Source organism: Musca domestica, unplaced genomic scaffold (assembly GCF_030504385.1).
Source record: "Musca domestica strain aabys unplaced genomic scaffold, Musca_domestica.polishedcontigs.V.1.1 196, whole genome shotgun sequence".
Taxonomy (NCBI): Eukaryota; Metazoa; Arthropoda; class Insecta; order Diptera; family Muscidae; genus Musca; species Musca domestica.
Window position 1 is genome coordinate 972961 of NW_026712248.1, and position 19529 is coordinate 992489.

The 19529-nt window shown below is 33.5% G+C and overlaps 1 protein-coding gene across 1 annotated transcript in view; it reads right to left on the bottom strand.

Moving 5' to 3' along the window:
* The window catches only part of LOC131802086 (proteoglycan 4-like), a 48092-nt gene extending 28895 nt beyond the window's left edge, over window positions 1-19197 (bottom strand). Inside the window, exon 1 of the mRNA XM_059121449.1 lies at window positions 19102-19197. Within this exon, the coding sequence (XP_058977432.1) occupies window positions 19102-19197 (96 nt within the window). The remainder of the gene's footprint in view (window positions 1-19101) is intronic.
* Between the last annotated feature and the right edge of the window lie 332 nt (window positions 19198-19529).

Below are 19529 nucleotides of genomic sequence, written 5' to 3' on the forward strand. Positions count from 1 at the left end.
GCCGGCCAATACCACCATGAATCCTTTTCCACAAATGGCTCAACGAGCTCAGCTGTGCAGCTCCTAGTGGCCGGGCATTTTGTGGCTAATGTTCCAATTTTTTTTTGCCTTCAAAGGAGACAATTTAATACCCATGTGTGTGTGTGAGCATGGATCTTCATTTGTGTATTTGTTTCAATATTCGTTTTGTTTTTAATACTCCATAAGCTCACACACACGCATACATTCACATACACAAATGAAAAATGATAAGTTTGACAGATTGTCATTAGAAAAAAAAAAATTCGTTCATCTGCAGAACATTGATGTGGAATGTGGCTGTGGAGAGACATGTGAGGATAATGGGGTGGAGTGAGAAAACAATTTAAGATCCAGTAAAAAATTATTTTTTTTTAGTTTTTATTAAGGAAAACTCAAAATCAGCTACGTTTTTATGATGGAAAAATGACAGGTAAATTTTATAAAGGAAAACTCAACATAACTGAGATTCTATGAAAGAAAGCTCAGTTCGGATAATTTTTTCTATAATTTTTTGAAGGATAATTCAGTTCAGCTGGACTTTTTTATAACTAAATCTAATTTAGCAAAGGCTTTAATCGAAAAGTGTGCACAGGAACCCTCAATTCAGCAAAGTTTTTCTATAGACAATTTCCACAGATTTTTTTTTTGCTTTTCTAGAAAAACTTACCTGAATTCAGTTTTTCATTGGAAAACTTTGCGGAAGTTTAGAAGAAGAGATGCTAAGTTTAGAAAAGATTCGCTGAATAAAGTTTTTATGCCCTCAGCCATATGGCTACAGAGGGTACTTATCATTTGATACGGCCTATCGAAATAACGATTTTATGCCCTAGGTCTCTTTGGACCAAATCCGTTTCAGGACATTTTGAGACGCTTTAGCGATGTCCATCCGTCCGTTCCTCCGTCTGTCTGATGCGCTCGATAACCCTTGAAGGGAGAATCCGATTTTATCCAAACTTGGTACAACATAATATTTTTTGCCAAATTTAGATTGAGTACGGAGATAAGCAATATAGGTCCACTCCTTCTGGTACCTCCCCCACAAAATGTCAGGATTTTCAAAGAAAATAATTTTCTGCACAAAAAGAGAAACGATAGTCCGATTTTGCTCCAACTTAGCAAATCCCAATATTTTCGGCAGTGCGAGGTCAGGTGAGAAAATCGACAATAACGGTACACTCCATCAAGTACCTCCCCCACAAAGGGTTAAAATTTTGAATAATTACTACGCTCATAAAATGTAATGTAAAAGACCGATTGTCTTAAAATTTCACACATCCCAATATTTTTATGAACCCAAGGTCTGGGGTGAAGAAAGAATATATCGGTCCATTTCTTCTGGTACTTCCCCCACAAAATGTCAAGAATTTCAAAGAAAATAATTATCTGCACAAAAAGAGAAACGATAGTCCGACATTGCTCCAACTATGCACATGCTAATATTTGCATCAGTGCGAGGTCAGGTGCGAAAATTGACAATATCGGTCCACTCCATCAAGTACCTCCCCCACAAAGGGTTAAAATTTTGAATAATTACTACGCTCATAAAATGTAATGTAAAAGTCCGATTGTCTTCAAATTCAACGCATCCCAATAATATTGTTTACCCAAGATCTGGTGCCAAGATGGAATACATCGGTCCACTCCTGCTGGCACCTCTCCCACAAAGGGTCAAAATTTCGAATATCATTGAACCTCATAAAACACGAAATTAACATCCGATTCCATTCAGACTTGGTACATCTCAATATTTCTATCAACACAAGATCTGTTATTAAGATGGTAGAGATCGGACCACACCTTCTGGTACCTCCTCCACAAAGGGTCAAAGTTTTCAATAGCCAAAACGATCATAATATCCGAAATAAGCATCCGGTTCTCTTTATATCTCACACATCACAATATTCTTATAAACCCAAGGTTTGGTGCCAAGATGGAATACATCGGTCCACTCCTTCTGGTACCTCCCCCACAAAGGGTCAAAATTTTGAATATCATTGAACCTCATAAAACGCGAAATTAACCTCCGATTTCATTCAGACTTGGTAGATCTCAATATTTCTATCAACACAAGATCTGTTATTAAGATGGTAGAGATCGGACCACACCTTCTGGTACCTCCCCCACAGAGGATCAAAGTTTTCAATAACCTAAACGATCATAAAATCCGAAATAAGCATCCGGTGCTCCTCATATTTCACACATCCCACTATTTATGCTAGCACAAGATCTGCTGTGAAGATGGGATATATTGGTCCACTCCTTCTGGTACTTTCCCCACAAAGGGTCAAAATTTTGAATATCCATGAAGCTCATAAAACGCGAAATTAACATCCGATTCCATTCAAGCTTGACACATCTCAATATTTTTATCAAAACAAGATCTGTTATAAATATGATAGAGATCGGAGCGTTTCTTCTGGTAACGCCCCACATATTTTTCAAGATTTTGATAAAGCAAACGCTCCTAAAAAGCGTAATAAGCATCCATCCCTCTTCAAATTTCACGCATATAAACATTTTCGCTATCTGCGAACCCCTTCTGGTACCTCACCCACAAAGGGTCACAATTTTCAATTCATTTATTTATCATAACTTGCGAAACAAGTCAGGGATTCTTTACAACTTGCTATGTCTAAATATTTCTCTCAGCCAGAAACCTGAGATGAATATGGAATTTATGATTTCGCATAAAATTCGATATAAGTGTTCGATTTTTTTTTGTAATTTTGCCCATGCTAATATTTTTGCCGTATTAGATGAAGAATGAAAATGAAATTCTCCGGTCGACTATATTTGGCGCATTTTAAAATTTTCTAAAAACTATCGCATATCTCAGATAAAGTGGAGGAAGTAACCAGTATAGTCCAAACATGGCACGTCGCAATATTTATATCATTTCCCCATGCGAAATGGACAACATTGACCCATTCCTTCGGAACCTACTCCAAAGAGGGTCAACAAATTGAATAATCCTAACAGAAGTCAAAATATATTTAAATAATCGAACATTGGCTGAGGGTATAAATCTGTCGGCAAAACCGACTGATACTTTTAATTTCTGTTTTTTTTTTTTCGAAAAAATCTTTGACGAATCGGGGTTCTCTTTAGTTTTCCCTTGGAAATACCTAGTTGAGTTTTTCATTGAATTTATCTTTCTGTTGAAAAAAATTGTCATTTTCGTTAAATTCCGCTTTTCATTTTTTTTTTTCGCATTCGCGTTCCACCCCAATATACATTCGACATTTTTCTCTCATATGTGTATTTGTTTTTTGGTTACACATGTGTCCGTTCCAAGCGGAAACCCTAAGACGATTTATAATCCCAATATATAATACCGCTCATACCTTTACTCCTCTCGCCCAAAAAAGAAAAACCATTAAATTTAAGCTCTTCAGTCGATGTCCCCCATTCGCGCTCATCCATAAACCATTATTGGCCGCTCAGCATTCTCTTATTTTAATGTTTATTTTGACAGTGATGTGTCACCTTTGACAGTTGCAACTATTTGTCATTCGCTAAATTCGTAGTTAGTTATCTTTGTTTATTTAGAGGGTAAAGGGAATTTTGGGCGAAGGGGGAGGGGTGTGTTTTTGTGGAAAGGCAAGTGATATTTTAATCAATAAGTTATGGTTTCACACATGATTAGAGAAATTGAAGTGTTCGAGGATGGGGAGGGGGGGATTAAAAAATGATGAAATAGTTGCAAAGTGAAATGTGAGAAAGAGAGAAAGCGGGAGAGGAATGAATTGCCAGGGACTGGTCTTAGATATCCTATTACGCCGTCTGTCTAGCAAAGATAATAGAGTTATTAATTGGTTGCATATTTTAATTTTTTTTTTAATTTTGTTAAAAAAAATCACCTCTAATAAACCTTTTTCTTTTTTGTTCCATTTTTGGTGCATACTTTTAGGGTTACTGGAACTTGAACTTAAAATAACCCAAAACTACTTCTCTAACTTAACAAAAAATTTCAAAAATTAATTTTAAGCCTTGACCAGAATTAGAAGTGACTTTTACTAAAATGTTTAATATTTGGTGCATACTTTTGGGCATACACGAATGTTAAATTAGTGCAAATATTATTAAATGTTCCAATAACATGCTGCAATGAAATCCTATGTTATCACCGAATTATAAAGTGTTTTATGATCAGGTAATGGCTGGTATTGAGGTAAGGAAGTTTGAAAAAAGTGAGAGATCTTCTGTTAGGTCGTCTATTTTGGGGGTATCATGAAGTCATAATTTTTGGTTTTAAATTTTAACGAAAAAAATCTGGTGTATACTTGTAGGCGCCCTAAAAATTTAATTTTAAATACTGACAAAAAATCATGTTTTCAAATTTTTAACATTTGATGTATACTTTTAGGTGGATGACTGAATTTCCATTGACAAGTCTGAGATCTGCTATTAAGACGACTGCTTTGTTGGGGAAATGAAATTTTTTACTTTTTGTTTTCCGGGAAAAACGAGAAGAAAATATTTAAAAGAATATCGAGTATTTACTGGGCCCAAATACCAAGAATTCTCAGAGCCTTCCTAAAGATCATATGAAATGGAATTTTAAAAGACATTTCTGTGACTTTCTTAGGTGTGGATTTTAAAATTTTTTTAAAACATTTTTTTTTGCTTTCTTTGTTGTGTATATTTTAATCATTTTATTCGCTTTCTCGGGCGTGGATTTTTTAAAGAAAGGGATTTTGCCCTTCTTAGGTCCGTATTGTTTAAAGAAAGCTTCTTTGCCTTTCTTAGACGTGGATTCATTTAAAGACATTTTTAAATATTTTTTAAAGGAAATTTTTTGAGGAAATTTTAAAATTTTTTCAATATTTTTTTTTAATGTTTTTTAAAGAAATTTGGTTTTTTTAAAAAAATTTTGGCTTTCTTAGACGTGGATTTTTTAAAGAAATTTTAAAAAAAAATTTTTTAAGAAAATTTGAAATTTCTTAAACCTTTTTTTTTTGACTTAAGCGTGGATTTTTGAAGACATTTTAAAATATTTTTTAAAGAAAATTTTTGTAGAAATTTTGAAATTTTTTAAATATTTTTTTTTGGCTTTTTTAGGCGTGGATTTTTTGAAGACATTTTTAATATTTTTAAAGAAATTGGCGTGGATTTTTTAAGGACTATAATATTTTATTTTTTAAAGACATTTTTTGATGAAATTTTGAAATTTTTTAAATATTTTTTTTTTTGGCTTTCTTAGGCTTGGATTTTTTAGACATTTTTAAATATTTTTTAAAGAAATTTTGAAACATTTTGTAAAGAAATTGTTTGAAGAAATTTTTAAATTTTTTTAAATATTGTTTTTTTTTTTGGCTTTCTTAGTCTTGGATTTTTAAAGACATTTTGAATATTTTTTAAAGAAATTTTTAAATATTTTTTAAAAAAAACTTCTTGAAGAAATTTTTAAATTTTTTAAAATATTTTTTTTGTTTTGGCTAATTTAACCCTGCATTTTTTTTAAATATTTTTATTTTGGCTTTTTTGGTGTGGATTTTTTAAAGATATTTTTAAAGAATTTTTGAAGTTGTTAATTTTTTTTCTTTTTTGGATTTGTTAAAGACATTTTTAAATATTTTTTAAAGAAATTTTGAAATTTTTTTAATATATTTTTTGGCTTTCTTTGCATTTTTTAAAGAATTTTTGAAATTATTTTTTTTTTTTTTGGATTTGTTAAAGACATTTTTAAATATTTTTTAAAGAAATTTTGAAATTTTTTAAATTTATTTTTTTGTTTACTTAGGCGTAGATTTTTTAAAAACATTTTTAAATATTTTAAAAGAAATTTTGAATTTTTTTAAATATTAATTTTGTGGTTTTCTTAGGCGTGGATTTTTTAAAAACATTTTTAAATATTTTTGAAGAAATTTTGAAATTTTTTAAATATTAATTTTTTGGTTTTCTCAGGCGTGGATTTTTTAAAAACATTTTTAAATATTTTAAAAGAAATTTTTTAGATATTTTTTTTTGCTTTCTTAAGCTTGGATTTTTAAAGAATTTTTTGATGGAATTTTGAAAATTTTTATATATTTTTTTATATATTTTTTATATATTTTTTATATATTTTTATATATTTTTCAAAGATACTTTTAAATACTTTTTTAAGAAATTTTGAAATTTTTTGATGAAATTTTGAAATTTTTTAAATATTTTTTTTTTACTTTCTTAGGCGTGGATTTTTAGAGACATTTTAAAATATTTGTTAACGAAATTTTTTGGAGAAATTTGGAAATTTCTTAAATAATTTTTGGCTTTCTAAGGCGTGAAGGAAATTTTGAATTTTTTTCAAAAAATTTTGAAATTTTTAAAGGAAATTTCGACATTTTTGAAAGAAATTTTAAATTGTTTTTAATAAATTTTGAATTTTTTTCAAGAAATGTTTTTTGTTGTTGCAAAATGGTCAGGCTTATCCCTTTATTGTTGTTTTTATAAAAACAACGTTTGTTTATTAGTGGAGAACGATGGTAATGTTTACCAGGGGGTAAGGCAGGGAATACCAAGGTTTGTTTAGCTCCTCTTGGGCTCATTTGGCGTCGAGCAATATTTTCATAAGAGAAAGAAATTTTGAAATTATTTAATAAAATGTTCTGTTTTCACTTCCCAAGATTCTAAATTTCACCTTGGCTCGATATTTTGGGAGTCGCGGAATTTACACGTCTTTACTCTAAATTCCCATGCTAAGCCACCTCTATCCCCTGTTGTTGTTATTGTCTTTAAAATGTCAACAAATCTCAGGCAAAGGGAGCTCCCTTCTGTTACTTTTTTGTGATGAAGAAGAAGGGGGGGGGGGGGGGGGGGCTACAAAATTTAATATAGCCCTTGTTTTATTAATAAAATATCATTCATATCCGTAAACAATTCCATCAAGGAGCAAGGCATGTTTTTTCCAATCACTTATACACCTTATAACCCCCACCCCCTCTCCACGTCACCCATCTACAACCTTGCCATGGCGTATATGCAACAGCCAATATTTACAATCATTTTCCCGAAATATTTCCCCATTGTTTCGCGGAACATTCATTTCCGTTGTCTAAGTGACATTGATTCCTTGTCTGTTTGTTTTTGTTATTCTGGTGCTTTTTTCGTTGGTGTCATTGTTGTTGTTATTATTATCCTTGAGACTTAGAGATGTAAATTCATGCTTTTTGTATCGAAGGTGGTTGTAATGGTACTTGTCAAATTACCTCAAGGCTTTCTTTCGTTGGGTGTTTATCAATATCATGTCATCCTCTGGCTGTTGACAGCTTAACTTCTATGTCCTTGTTGCTTTCATCCCGATGGATGGATGAATTGATGGATGGATTTCCAATAACATTCTGTCATTTCGTGGAAGTAAAGAAAAAAAAAAAAAGAATGTGATTTGCATAATTTCTATTTGATTGAATTTTATTGACATCATTTGATGGTCCTTATAGTCGCACCGGTTTGTTGATGCAATGAAAATATCCTCGGGGGGAAACGATGAGGCCAGGGGCCAACAATTTATTTATTTATGGACACGGAACATGGGAGGATGCTGTTTTAGAATTTATAATAAAATTGTACGGGAATTTGAAATTGCATTTAATGGAAAAATATTTAAATAGTGAAAAATATTTAAATATTTAAATAATTTTTAAAAAATGGTGCATACTTCTAGGCTGAAAGAGAGAAATAAATTCAAAACCCCAAAAAGTTAAAGTTTCAATAAAAGAAGACACTTAAGGTTAGTTTCATAAGTTTTTTTATGAAATTAAGCTAAAGTGTCTTCTCTTTTAGGAACTGCGATATATTGGGGTTTTTAATATATTTTGCACTGTCATCCTGAAAGTATGCATCATTCTAATAAAGTTCCAATAAAGGAAGACATTTTAGGTTAGTTTCTTAAGTATTTTCAATGGAACTCACCTAAAGTGTCTTCTCTTTTAGGAACTGTGACTTATTGGGTTTTTTAAAATATATTTTTCATTATCATCCTGAAAGTATGCATCATTCCTATATAACTCCTACAAAGGAAGGCATTTTCGGTTAGTTTCTTAGGTTTTTTTAATGGTACGCACCTACACGGGTTTCTTTTTTAGGATCTGTAAATTAATCGTTTTTTTTTAATAAATTTTTATTATCCTCCTGAAAGTATGCACCATTCCTAAAATACAATGTATTATTAGTATTTACTTTATATTATTTAAATACTTTTTAATGACAAATATTTATATAACCGAGAATAATGCTTAATAAAACAAGTAAAAAAACTATAAGTTCCGCCGGGCCGAACTTTGCATACCCTCCACCATTTGGAACGAAATTTGGCAATTTTCAAAAAAAAAAAAAAAATCTGCTAGAAATTCTGTTCAAATTTAAAAAATACCGAATGTAGCCGTTATATTAGGATCTACACGGCGAAATGGACCTGCATAAGCAACTTTTGTATAACCCTTTACAATATTCAAATGCTAAACTTGAAAAAAAAATCTGTTTCTAATGTAGCTAAAATCATCAAAATACCGAATATCGGGGAGGAACCGTTATATGGGGGCTATACGAAGACGTGGATTTACACAGACAATTTGTTGTCATGGGCTGCAGTATCCACTTCGAACTTCAATTGCAAAATTTGAAACAATAGCGATGAATATTGTCGCTAAAATATTCAAAATACCGAATATCAGGAGGTACCATTATATGGGGGCTATATGAAGTCGTTGACCTGCACAGACAATTTTCCGGCATAAGCTGTAGTATCCACTACGAACTTCAAATACCAAATTTAAAACAAACCCGGTAAATAATGTCGCAAAATCATCAAAATACCAAAAATCGGGAGGTACCGTTATATGGGGGCACAGACAATTTTCTGTCATAGACTGTAGTATCCATTACGAACTACAAATACCAATTTTGAAACAATACAAAATGTTGGTAAAATCATCAAAATACCGAATATCGGGAGGTACCGTTATATGGGGGCTATACGAAGACGTAGAGCTACATGACCAATTTTCTGTGTTAGGATGTAGTATCCATTAGGAACTTCCAATACCAAATTTGGAACAATTCCGGTAAATATTGTCACTAGATTCATAAAAAATATCGAATATCGGGAGGTACCATTATATGGGGGCTATACGAAGTCGTGGACCTACATGGCCCATTTTCAATACCAAAAGTCCTGCAGACATAATATACGATTGAGTAAAATTTTATCAATCTACTTAACTGCGTTCGGAAGCTAGAGTGATTTCCACAGGTGGACATTTGGATAGACGGACGGACATCGATAAATCGACATAGAATTTTATGCTGATCAAGAATATTTTTTGTGGGGTCTAAAATGTATATTTCGAGGTGTTACAAACAAATTGACAAACTTAGTATACCCTCCATAATATGGACGAGGGTATTAAAGTTACATTTCATGAATGAGGCATAGTTTGAGGCTGAGAATTTTGAAATTGCAAGCAGAACTGGTATCAATGAAGCTAAACAAATTCAGTTCAATTTCATTTCATAAAAAACAAATTCAGCTAAATTTTCCATAAGAAAAGACCTCCTTGCGAATATATAAAAAATGAATTTCTTCAAATGACATCCTAAAAGTATGCACCATTCCTTAAACAGAATTTATTATTGGTTACTTTATATTATTTAAATATTTTACATAATTTTCAATTGCAAACATTAAAATAACCGAGAATATTGCTCCATAAAAAATATATATTTCATGAATGAGGCATGAGGGTGAAAATTTCGAAATTGAAAGGAGAACTAGTACCAATGAAGCTAAACAAATTGAGTTCATTTTCATTACAAAAACCAAATTCAGCAAAATTTTTCTATAAGAACAGACCCCCTTACAAAAATAAAAAATGTATTTTTTCAAATGTCGTCCTAAAAGTATGCACCATTTATTTATTGGTCTCTGCTTTATATTATTTGGATATTTAACAAATATTTAAAAAAAAGACAAATATTTAAAAAAACGAGAATATTGCTCAATAAAAAAAATATATTTCATGAATGAGGCATACGTTGAGGCTGAAAATCTCGAATTTGACAGGAGAACTAATTCCAATGAAGAAAATCAAATTGAGTTCAATTTCATTATGAACAACAAATTTAGCTCATTTTTCCTAGAAGAAAAGACCACCTTGCAGAAATAAAAAATGTGTCTCTTCAAATGTCATCCTAAAAGTATGCACCATACCTAAAATACAATTTATTTTTGGTCTATGCTTTACATTATTTGGATATTTAGCATCATTTTTAAAGATAAATATTTAAAAAAAGCGAGAATATTGCTCAATGAAAAATTACATTTCATGAATGGGGCATACTTTGGGGCTGACAAATTCGAAATTGAAAGAAGAACTAGTATCAATGAAGCTAAACAAATTGAGTTCAATTTCACTTTAAAAAAACAAATTCCGCTAAATTTTTCTATAAAAAAACCCCTTGCAAAAATAAAAAATGTATTTCTCCAAATGTCAGCCTACAAGTATGCACCATTCCTAAAATACACTTTATTACTGTTCTCTGCTTTATATTATTTGCATATTTAATCTAATTTTTAAAGACAAATATTAAAATAGCCGATATTATTTATTAATAGAAAAAACAAAATTTCATTTATGAAGCATACTTTGAGGCCGAAAATTTTAAAGTTGAAAGTAGAACTTAAAAAAATTTTTCAAAAATCGATTTGAGTTGATTTTCCGGTGTAAAATCTTAAAAAAACACTATTTTCCTTGACTCCTTTTTTTTAGTTTTATTTTATTTCCAACGAGGGCGGCCCACTCCTTCTCTCCCCCTCTTGATTTCTTTTGAGTTTAATTTAACTTTTATTATTTCATTAATCCTTTGCTAACTTTTTATCTTCACCCAAAGAAATAGAACTCCTCGGCGATGGGTGGGTATTGTAAAAATTTTATTTTAACTGCATTATTCAATAACAAAGATAAAGGTTTGCATATCATTACAGGCTACAGAGAAAGGCGAGAGGGGATGAGTGAGAGAGAGAAACAACAAAACTTCGATATCCCAACTACGGGCAGGTTGTTGCTGAACGGAATAATGAAAAGACCTCCTTCACCCCTTCCACACAACCGCATAAAAATATACTTCCTAGTGTCTTTGGAAAAAAAAACTGTCAGGATTGGCATAAAATATCCTTTAAATAGTCCTGGAATGGTCGTTACACAAACAAAAAATAATCTGAAACGAAACCAAAAATAACACGCGACCAAAAGTTAAACGGCGGCCACCCGTTGTTGTTATTGTTCTTGTTGCTGTACGGTCGTAAGACAACTGAAGCTCATGGGGAAAAAACAACAACAACGACCAGGAACTTTTCTGATATTTTTATGGTAAAAAATCCAGGCGTTACTCTGCGGCATTGCGGGTCATCGCGTGAAATAATAACCCTTTCACGTGTTAACTTTCAACGCTTGCAATGAATCTCGTTGTTGTTGTTGTTTGTATAGCTACAACAAGGAAGCGGATGTTAAACTCCAACAACAAAACCAGCCAACAACAACAAGAAGCCCTATAACAATGATCCCAAAAAATGCCACATCTATGCAGGAAGTGCTGGGACCCTTTTTCTTAGATATTGATAGACTTTGGATCGAGCGTCTGGTTTCCGTGAAACACAAAAAAAAAAAAAAAAACAACAAAACCTAAATGTTGTTTTTGTAATAGCCCCCTTTACCAAACCACAGTTTAGCGTAAAACGTAGCATAATTTAAGGCTGTTAAAACAATAGCCATACGATGCTTCAAAATGAGAAAGAAAAAAAAAACGATAAGATTTCTAAAGCAATATTTCAAAGAAAATAGAAAACAAGAACAAGCATGTTTATGCAAATGATTTTTTTGGGGGGGGTTAACAAAAAGAAAAGGCCCTAGAATTGATTAAAATTCGATTTACCAACAAAGGATTAAAAGGCAAATACTTTTGGTTTGAATGGGAAATGGGAAGAAATAAATGGGAAATCTTAGCCCCACTTAGAGGGGTAATTCCAAATGAGTCTTAAAGAGAGAGAGAGAGAGAGGGAGAGAGAGGCGAGAAAGGGACGACTTATTTAGTTCAATTCAGCTAAAATTGCTTTTGAAAGATAACTAAAATTAGCGAAAGGAAAACACAATTTTTGGGAGAAAAAACATAAATTTGATTTTATTTGAAAAATAATTTTAAATAATTTTTTGGAGGAACATTGACGGCCTTGCGAATTTTTTTAAATAAATACTTTCGAAAGAACATTTGAGGTTATCAAAAAAAAAAAAAAAAATATGTTTGAGGGTACATTCGCAGGACCTTCGTAGCTACAAATAATGACAAATTCAAGAAGAATGTTAAAAAATGTTTTTTTTTTTTTTTCAGAAGGACATTCACTGCCACAACCGCGGAATTTTTAATTTTTTAAACTTTTGCATGACCTTGGGAGCATATATCATGTGTTCTTTCAATTTTATTTAGAATAATAAAATAAAATAATTTTTTCAAATATCCTTCGGAGCCATAAAGGATTAAAAGGCAAATAAATTTGGTGTAAATGGGAAATGGGGAGAAATAAATGGGAAATCCCCCACTTAGAATGGTAATTGTACACGAGTCTTAAAGAGAGAGAGAGAGAGAGAGGGAGAAAGGAACGACTTATTTAGTTCAGCATATTATCAATTCAACTAAAATTGCTTTTGAAAAAACTAAAGTTAGCGAAAGGAAACACAATTTTTGGGAGAAAAAATATGAATTTGATTTAATTTTAAAAATAATTCTAAATAATTTTTTGCAAGGTCCTTGACAGCCTTGCCGATTTTTTTAAATAAATACTTTCGAAAGAACATTTTGAGGCTATCGCAGGACCTTCGTAGCTACAAATAATGGAAAATTCAAGAAGAATGTTAAAAAAATCAGAAGGAAATTCACTGCCACATCCGAGGAATTTTTAATTTTTTATAGAGGACCGTAGAAGCAATAATCTTGGATTTATAATTCTTGCAGGACCTTGTGAGCATATATCGTATCTTCCTTAAATTTTATTTACAATAAAAAATTAAATAATTTTTTCAAATATCCTTCGAAGCCATAAAGGTCGATTTTTAAATAAATTCCTTACAAAGGACATTTGATGATATGAAATAAATTATTTTGAAAGGACAAGTTAATTAGTTTCAGAGCCATAAACCAGAATTATTTTCAAATATTTATTTCAAAATAACAAGGTGGGATAAAAAAAACACTGCAACAAAGTCAAACGCCATAATTTTTACATTTTCTTTTAATTTTCTTGAAACCAAAAAAAAATTCGGAAATAACATCAAATTTTAGAATAGGTTTAGATTTGTTCGAATTGGTCATCTTTAGCACAAATTATGGCCTTTAAACAGCCAATGAAACGCTGCCCGAATGTTGCTCTGCGGTATTTTGGCCCATTCCCGAAGGCGAAGTGCTTGCTTGAAGTGACCGACACTTTGGTATTTTTTACTGCCAACTTTGCTTTCCAAAATACTCCAGACACAATAGTCCAACGGATTGGTGTCCGAAGATTTTGGTGGCCATTGTGCGCTGGACGAATGGAGCGAGGAACCTCATTTTGTAACCATTCTTGGATGGCGCCTGCTGAGTACGATGGTGCTGAGTCCTGTTGGAATGTCCAAGGTCTGCGGCCAAAATGTTTGCGTGCCCAAGGCTTTAATACACCCTTCAGAATATTTTCGCGATAATATTCGGCATTTATTCTGATGCCTCGGACGAATAGCGACCAGCGGCTGTTATGGCGGCCCACACCATCACCATGGCCGGCCGGCGCTTGAGTTCTGGTGGCCAACCAAAGGTGCACATTTTCAGCTGACCTCCTTGGCAAGTAAGCATCGATCATTTTGTTTGTTTACAAACTGCTCTGCTGGACAACGAATGTTTTCTCATCGGAGAAAACCAAATTTGGCAGCTCACCACTTTCGGAAGCAACTCTTTAGCTCTTTTGTGTCTATTTTCTTTCTGTTGCGGTGTAAGTTCTTGCATTTTTTGGAATTTCAATGGTTTTATCCCGGGCTCATTTTTCAATATTTTCCGAATGGAATTGGAATTGCGATATGTTCAAATTGTTGAACCATTGCAGGGGACGTACCGGAAGAAATGGTCCGATCTGTATCATCTTTATAACAGATCTTGTGTAGATGGGCAAATTGACATGTGTCAAGTCTGAAATGAATCGAAAGTTAATTTATGGTTTGATGAGCTTCATGGATATTCAAAATTTCTACCTTTTGTGGGGGTGCCAGAAGGAGTGGACCGATATTGCCCTTTTCCGAACTCGATCTAAGTTTGATAGTAATATTACGTTGTACCAAGTTTGGACCAAATCGGATACTTCCTTCGAGAGTTATCGTGCACACCACCCAGCCAGACATATGGACGGACATCACTAAAGCGACTCAAAATGTTCTGAAACGAATTTTGCCAAAACAGACCTAGGGTCCAAAATCGTTATTTCGATGAGGCAAATTTTGGCCGTATCAAATATTATATATCTCCTCTCTGGCCATATGGCTGAGTATCTAATAAAGAGCTCAGAGTCTTAAACGTGTTTTTATGCTATATCCTCGTAAGAACCTTAGAAATCTCCAAAAAAAAAAGATTACATGTCCCAAAATCATGTCTCTTTAACGAGTTAAAGGATAATAAGCCAAGACACGTTGGTATTTTTAATTTTCCACTGATTGTGTTTTTTATTTTTGTCATTCAATCTTCACATTTTATGACTCATCTCTAATACCTTAAGCGCATCTAATATTTGTGTCGATCTATGTCGAGTCGTGAGAGTATTGGTGTTGTCATCCCCAAACGGCAAACATGTCAATATTTAACCCTTTCGAGTAATTCAAGTCATAAACTTTCAGCTATATTTGCATATGTGCTTAAATTGTCACCGAGGAAGCTGGGAAGGGGGCAAGGGAAGGCATTAAAAAAACCCCGGGAAATATGAACAGCAACTGCAATTCAATATTTGCCAAAGCTTATTAAAAACTGGTTTCTTGAAGTAATTCCCAGACTCCCTTGAAAAGTTTTTGTTTTATTTTTTTTCTTTGTTTTGTTTTCCAGTTGCTGTTTTGTCAAATGTCAACACGCGTGTGATATGGCACATCACAAACCCCTTCTCTATCCACAGACGCACACACACATAGACTATCTCATTTATCTGATGCTCATTATGAACTTTAACCCCTTTTTCGTTCTCATCACCATCGACATCGACACTGCCTGCCTCCTCAAAGGATAACGAATTAAAAAATTAAAAATCGAAATGAAAAAAAAAAACTGAATTAATGCTTTGTTGTTAACAAAATGTTGCACGAGACTGGGAGATAGTCGTCGCCCTGCTCACCCTTTAGTCAGGGCTGTTAAACACTGCCAAGGTATCAGCTTTTTCTTCATCTTCCTCCGTTTGATTATCATTGCACGTGAAATGCTGCCCGGGGTAGAGGGATGCTAGGGTTAATTTTCCCCCTCCCTCCCTCTCTTTCTATCTTCCGCTGTGAACACTGAAGGGTGTGATGTTCAGTTGATTAGTTCAAGGAGTTCGGTTGCCATTGACAGATAACAAAATGCGTAGATACTTGTGATGTCAGTTGTTGGAGTTGCTGTTGTTGTTGTTGTGACAAGCCTTCTCAATTTCAATGAGAAGTTGAAATTTGAAAAATTACAAATCAAACTTTTTGGAATTGAAGATTTGAATTACTTGGAATTTGGAATTTTTAAAAACTAAATAAAGTATCTTGTAATTCATATACAAAAACTACGGAGATTTTCTGTGCTATAAATAAATTCTCTACCAAATGTGGGTAATTTTTTCTACGAAAAAAAAAAATACTCAGGACACTTTTTTATAGAAAAAAAATTCCTCAGGTCCCTGAGGTCAGTTTTTTATATAAAAAAAATCCTCAGGTTTCTATACCAAAAAATACCTCAAGTCCCTAAGTAAAATTTTTCTACAACAAAAAAATTTCCTCAGGTTCCTAAGGAGATATTTCGTATAAAAAATTTCCTCAGGTCCCTGAGGACACTTTTTTCGTATAGAAAAAATTTCCTCAGGTCCCTGAGGACACTTTTTTCGTATAGAAAAAATTTCCTCAGGTCCCTGAGGACACTTTTTTCGTATAGAAAAAATTTCCTCAGGTCCCTGAGGACACTTTTTTCGTATAGAAAAAATTTCCTCAGGTCCCTGAGGACACTTTTTTCGTATAGAAAAAATTTCCTCAGGTCCCTGAGGACACTTTTTTCGTATAGAAAAAATTTCCTCAGGTCCCTGAGGACACTTTTTTCGTATAGAAAAAATTTCCTCAGGTCCCTGAGGACACTTTTTTCGTATAGAAAAAATTTCCTCAGGTCCCTGAGGACACTTTTTTCGTATAGAAAAAATTTCCTCAGGTCCCTGAGGACACTTTTTTCGTATAGAAAAAATTTCCTCAGGTCCCTGAGGACACTTTTTTCGTATAGAAAAATTTCCTCAGGTCCCTGAGGACACTTTTTTCGTATAGAAAAAATTTCCTCAGGTCCCTGAGGACAGTTTTTTCGTATAGAAAAATTTCTTCAGGTCCCTGAGGACAGTTTTTTCGTATAGAAAAAATTTCCTCAGGACCCTGAGGACAGTTTTTTCGTATAGAAAAAATTTCCTCAGGTCCCTGAGGACAGTTTTTCGTATAGAAAAAATTCCTCAGGTCCCTGAGGACAGTTTTTTCGTATAGAAAAATTTCCTCAGGTTCCTGAGGACAGTTTTTTCGTATAGAAAAAATTTCCTCAGGTCCCTGAGGACAGTTTTTTCGTATAGAAAAAATTTCCTCAGGTCACTGAGGACAGTTTTTTCGTATAGAAAAATTTCCTCAGGTCCCTGAGGACAGTTTTTTCGTATAGAAAAAATTTCCTCAGGTCACTGAGGACAGTTTTTTCGTATAGAAAAAATTTCCTCAGGTCACTGAGGACAGTTTTTTCGTATAGAAAAAATTTCCTCAGGTCACTGAGGACAGTTTTTTCGTATAGAAAAAATTTCCTCAGGTCACTGAGGACAGTTTTTTTCGTATAGAAAAAATTTCCTCAGGTCACTGAGGACAGTTTTTTCGTATAGAAAAAATTTCCTCAGACCCCTGAGGAGATTTTTTCGTATAGAAAAAAATTCCTCAGGTCCCTGAGGACACTTTTTTCGTATAGAAAAAATTTCCTCAGGTCCCTGAGGAGACTTTTTCGTATAGAAAAAATTTCCTCAGGTCCCTGAGGACAGTTTTTTCGTATAGAAAAAATTTCCTCAGGTCCCTGAGGACAGTTTTTTCGTATAGAAAAAATTTCCTCAGGTCCCTGAGGACAGAAAAAATTTCCTCAGGCCCTGAGGACAGTTTTTTCGTATAGAAAAAATTTCTTCAGGTCCCTGAGGACAGTTTTTTCGTATAGAAAAAATTTCCTCAGGTCCCTGAGGCCAGTTTTTCGTATAGAAAAAAATTTCCTCAGGTCCCTGAGGACAGTTTTTTCGTATAGAAAAAATTTCCTCAGGTCCCTGAGGACAGTTTTTTCGTATAGAAAAAATTTCCTCAGGTCCCTGAGGACAGTTTTTTCGTATAGAAAAAATTTCCTCAGGTCCCTGAGGACAGTTTTTTCGTATAGAAAAAATTTCCTCAGGTCCCTGAGGACAGTTTTTTCGTATAGAAAAAATTTCCTCAGGTCCCTGAGGAAAGTTTTTTCGTATAGAAAAAATTTCTTCAGGTCCCTGAGGACAGTTTTTTCGTATAGAAAAAATTTCCTCAGGTCCCTGAGGACAGTTTTTTCGTATAGAAAAAATTTCCTCAGGTCCCTGAGGACAGTTTTTTCGTATAGAAAAAATTTCCTCAGGTCCCTGAGGACAGTTTTTTCGTATAGAAAAAATTTCCTCAGGTCCCTGAGGACAGTTTTTTCGTATAGAAAAAATTTCCTCAGGTCCCTGAGGACAGTTTTTTCGTATAGAAAAAATTTCCTCAGGTCCCTGAGGACAGTTTTTTCGTATAGAAAAAATTTCCTCAGGTCCCTGAGGACAGTTTTTTCGTATAGAAAAAATTTCCTCAGGTCCCCGAGGAAATTTTTTTCATATAGAAAAAAATTCCCCAGATCCCGGGGAGTATTTTACATATAGACAAAAATTGGGATTTTTCATCTTCATTCGCAGCCATTGACCCACATTATTTTTAAAAAATAAAAAAAAAAAATTGTAAATATTTATGGCGATTTTCTCATTAATTTTCTAATTTTATTGCAGGACATTATCGTTTGTCCATTTTTTCCGAACAATTAGTTTTTGTTGTTATCAATTTGAAGGCAGCAAACGAAAAAAAAAAAAATTGGAACATAAAAATGGAAATTTCCTAAAGGACACCACATCAAATCAAAACTCCTTAAATGGAAGCTGTCAAAAATGCTGTCAAATGGACACACGCCTCAGACAAATGCTTGTAGCAACAACGCCCATGACAATGTTCTCAAATTACTTCTTTTTTTTTGCTACATCTCTTCCCAGTCTTTATGCCTAAAATCACTTAACGCTGGCCTAGAAATGAAGCGTAGCAGCCAAAAAGCGAAGCCAAAAAAAAAAAAAAAGAAAAACACTTAAAAACCTTGGAAAATTAACAAGAAAACACATCAAAAAAATTAGGCAAAAAATTGGTGGGTAATGGCCCAGAGACAGGACAGCGTGCCTCGGTCCCTTTCCCTTTTTGTCTCTCTTTATCGACAGTTTTTTTTTGCTCTTTTTAACGGTTCTATTACCATCACTCATCGGCGAAAATGGCGATTATTCATAAATCATTAAACACAATTTCAATTTTTTTTTGTTTGCTGTTGTTGTTTTCCTTTCATGGTTTTCCCATTTCCATTATTTGTCGTGTGTACCGAAGAGGGGAGACAGCGGCGGTTTTTTTGAGGAAAAAACATTGAATATCTAAAGGAAAATGTGAAAATTTACAACCAAAAAATTCTAATGAACAAAAAAAGTTTTCAAAAAAAAAAACTTAAAAAAAGTACAAATCAAAAGTAACAGCATCCCACGAACATCCCGAAACATGCTAAACATTTGTTGATGTTTACTCTGGGTTTGGTTGGCCTCACCTCGAGAGGTGTGGGTATGCTTTTCTGCCCCAGTGCCATCCAGCCACCACCATCCTCGCCATCAACACCACCCATTTTACCGCTAACACGTTTATCCTTACAAGGTATTACCCTAAGCATTGGCCAGCTAAATGACACCCCCTGCCAGCCAGCCAGCCAGCCAGCCTCTTTGCCACCCAGCCGCCCTGCCAGCAGATATTCCAAAGTGGAAATCATTCCCCAGGCAAATCGGAATTTTTTTCCCCCGACAGAAAACTTTTACAGATTTTTTCCATAGATTTTTTCCTTTCGCTTGAGTATTTCCATTACCATTTTTATTTTTATGTATTTTCTTACGTTTTTTCCGAGCCATTTTCTTTGGAAAATTATCTTCGACGACTGGTCGTTTGTCGTTGTCCTTCAATGCA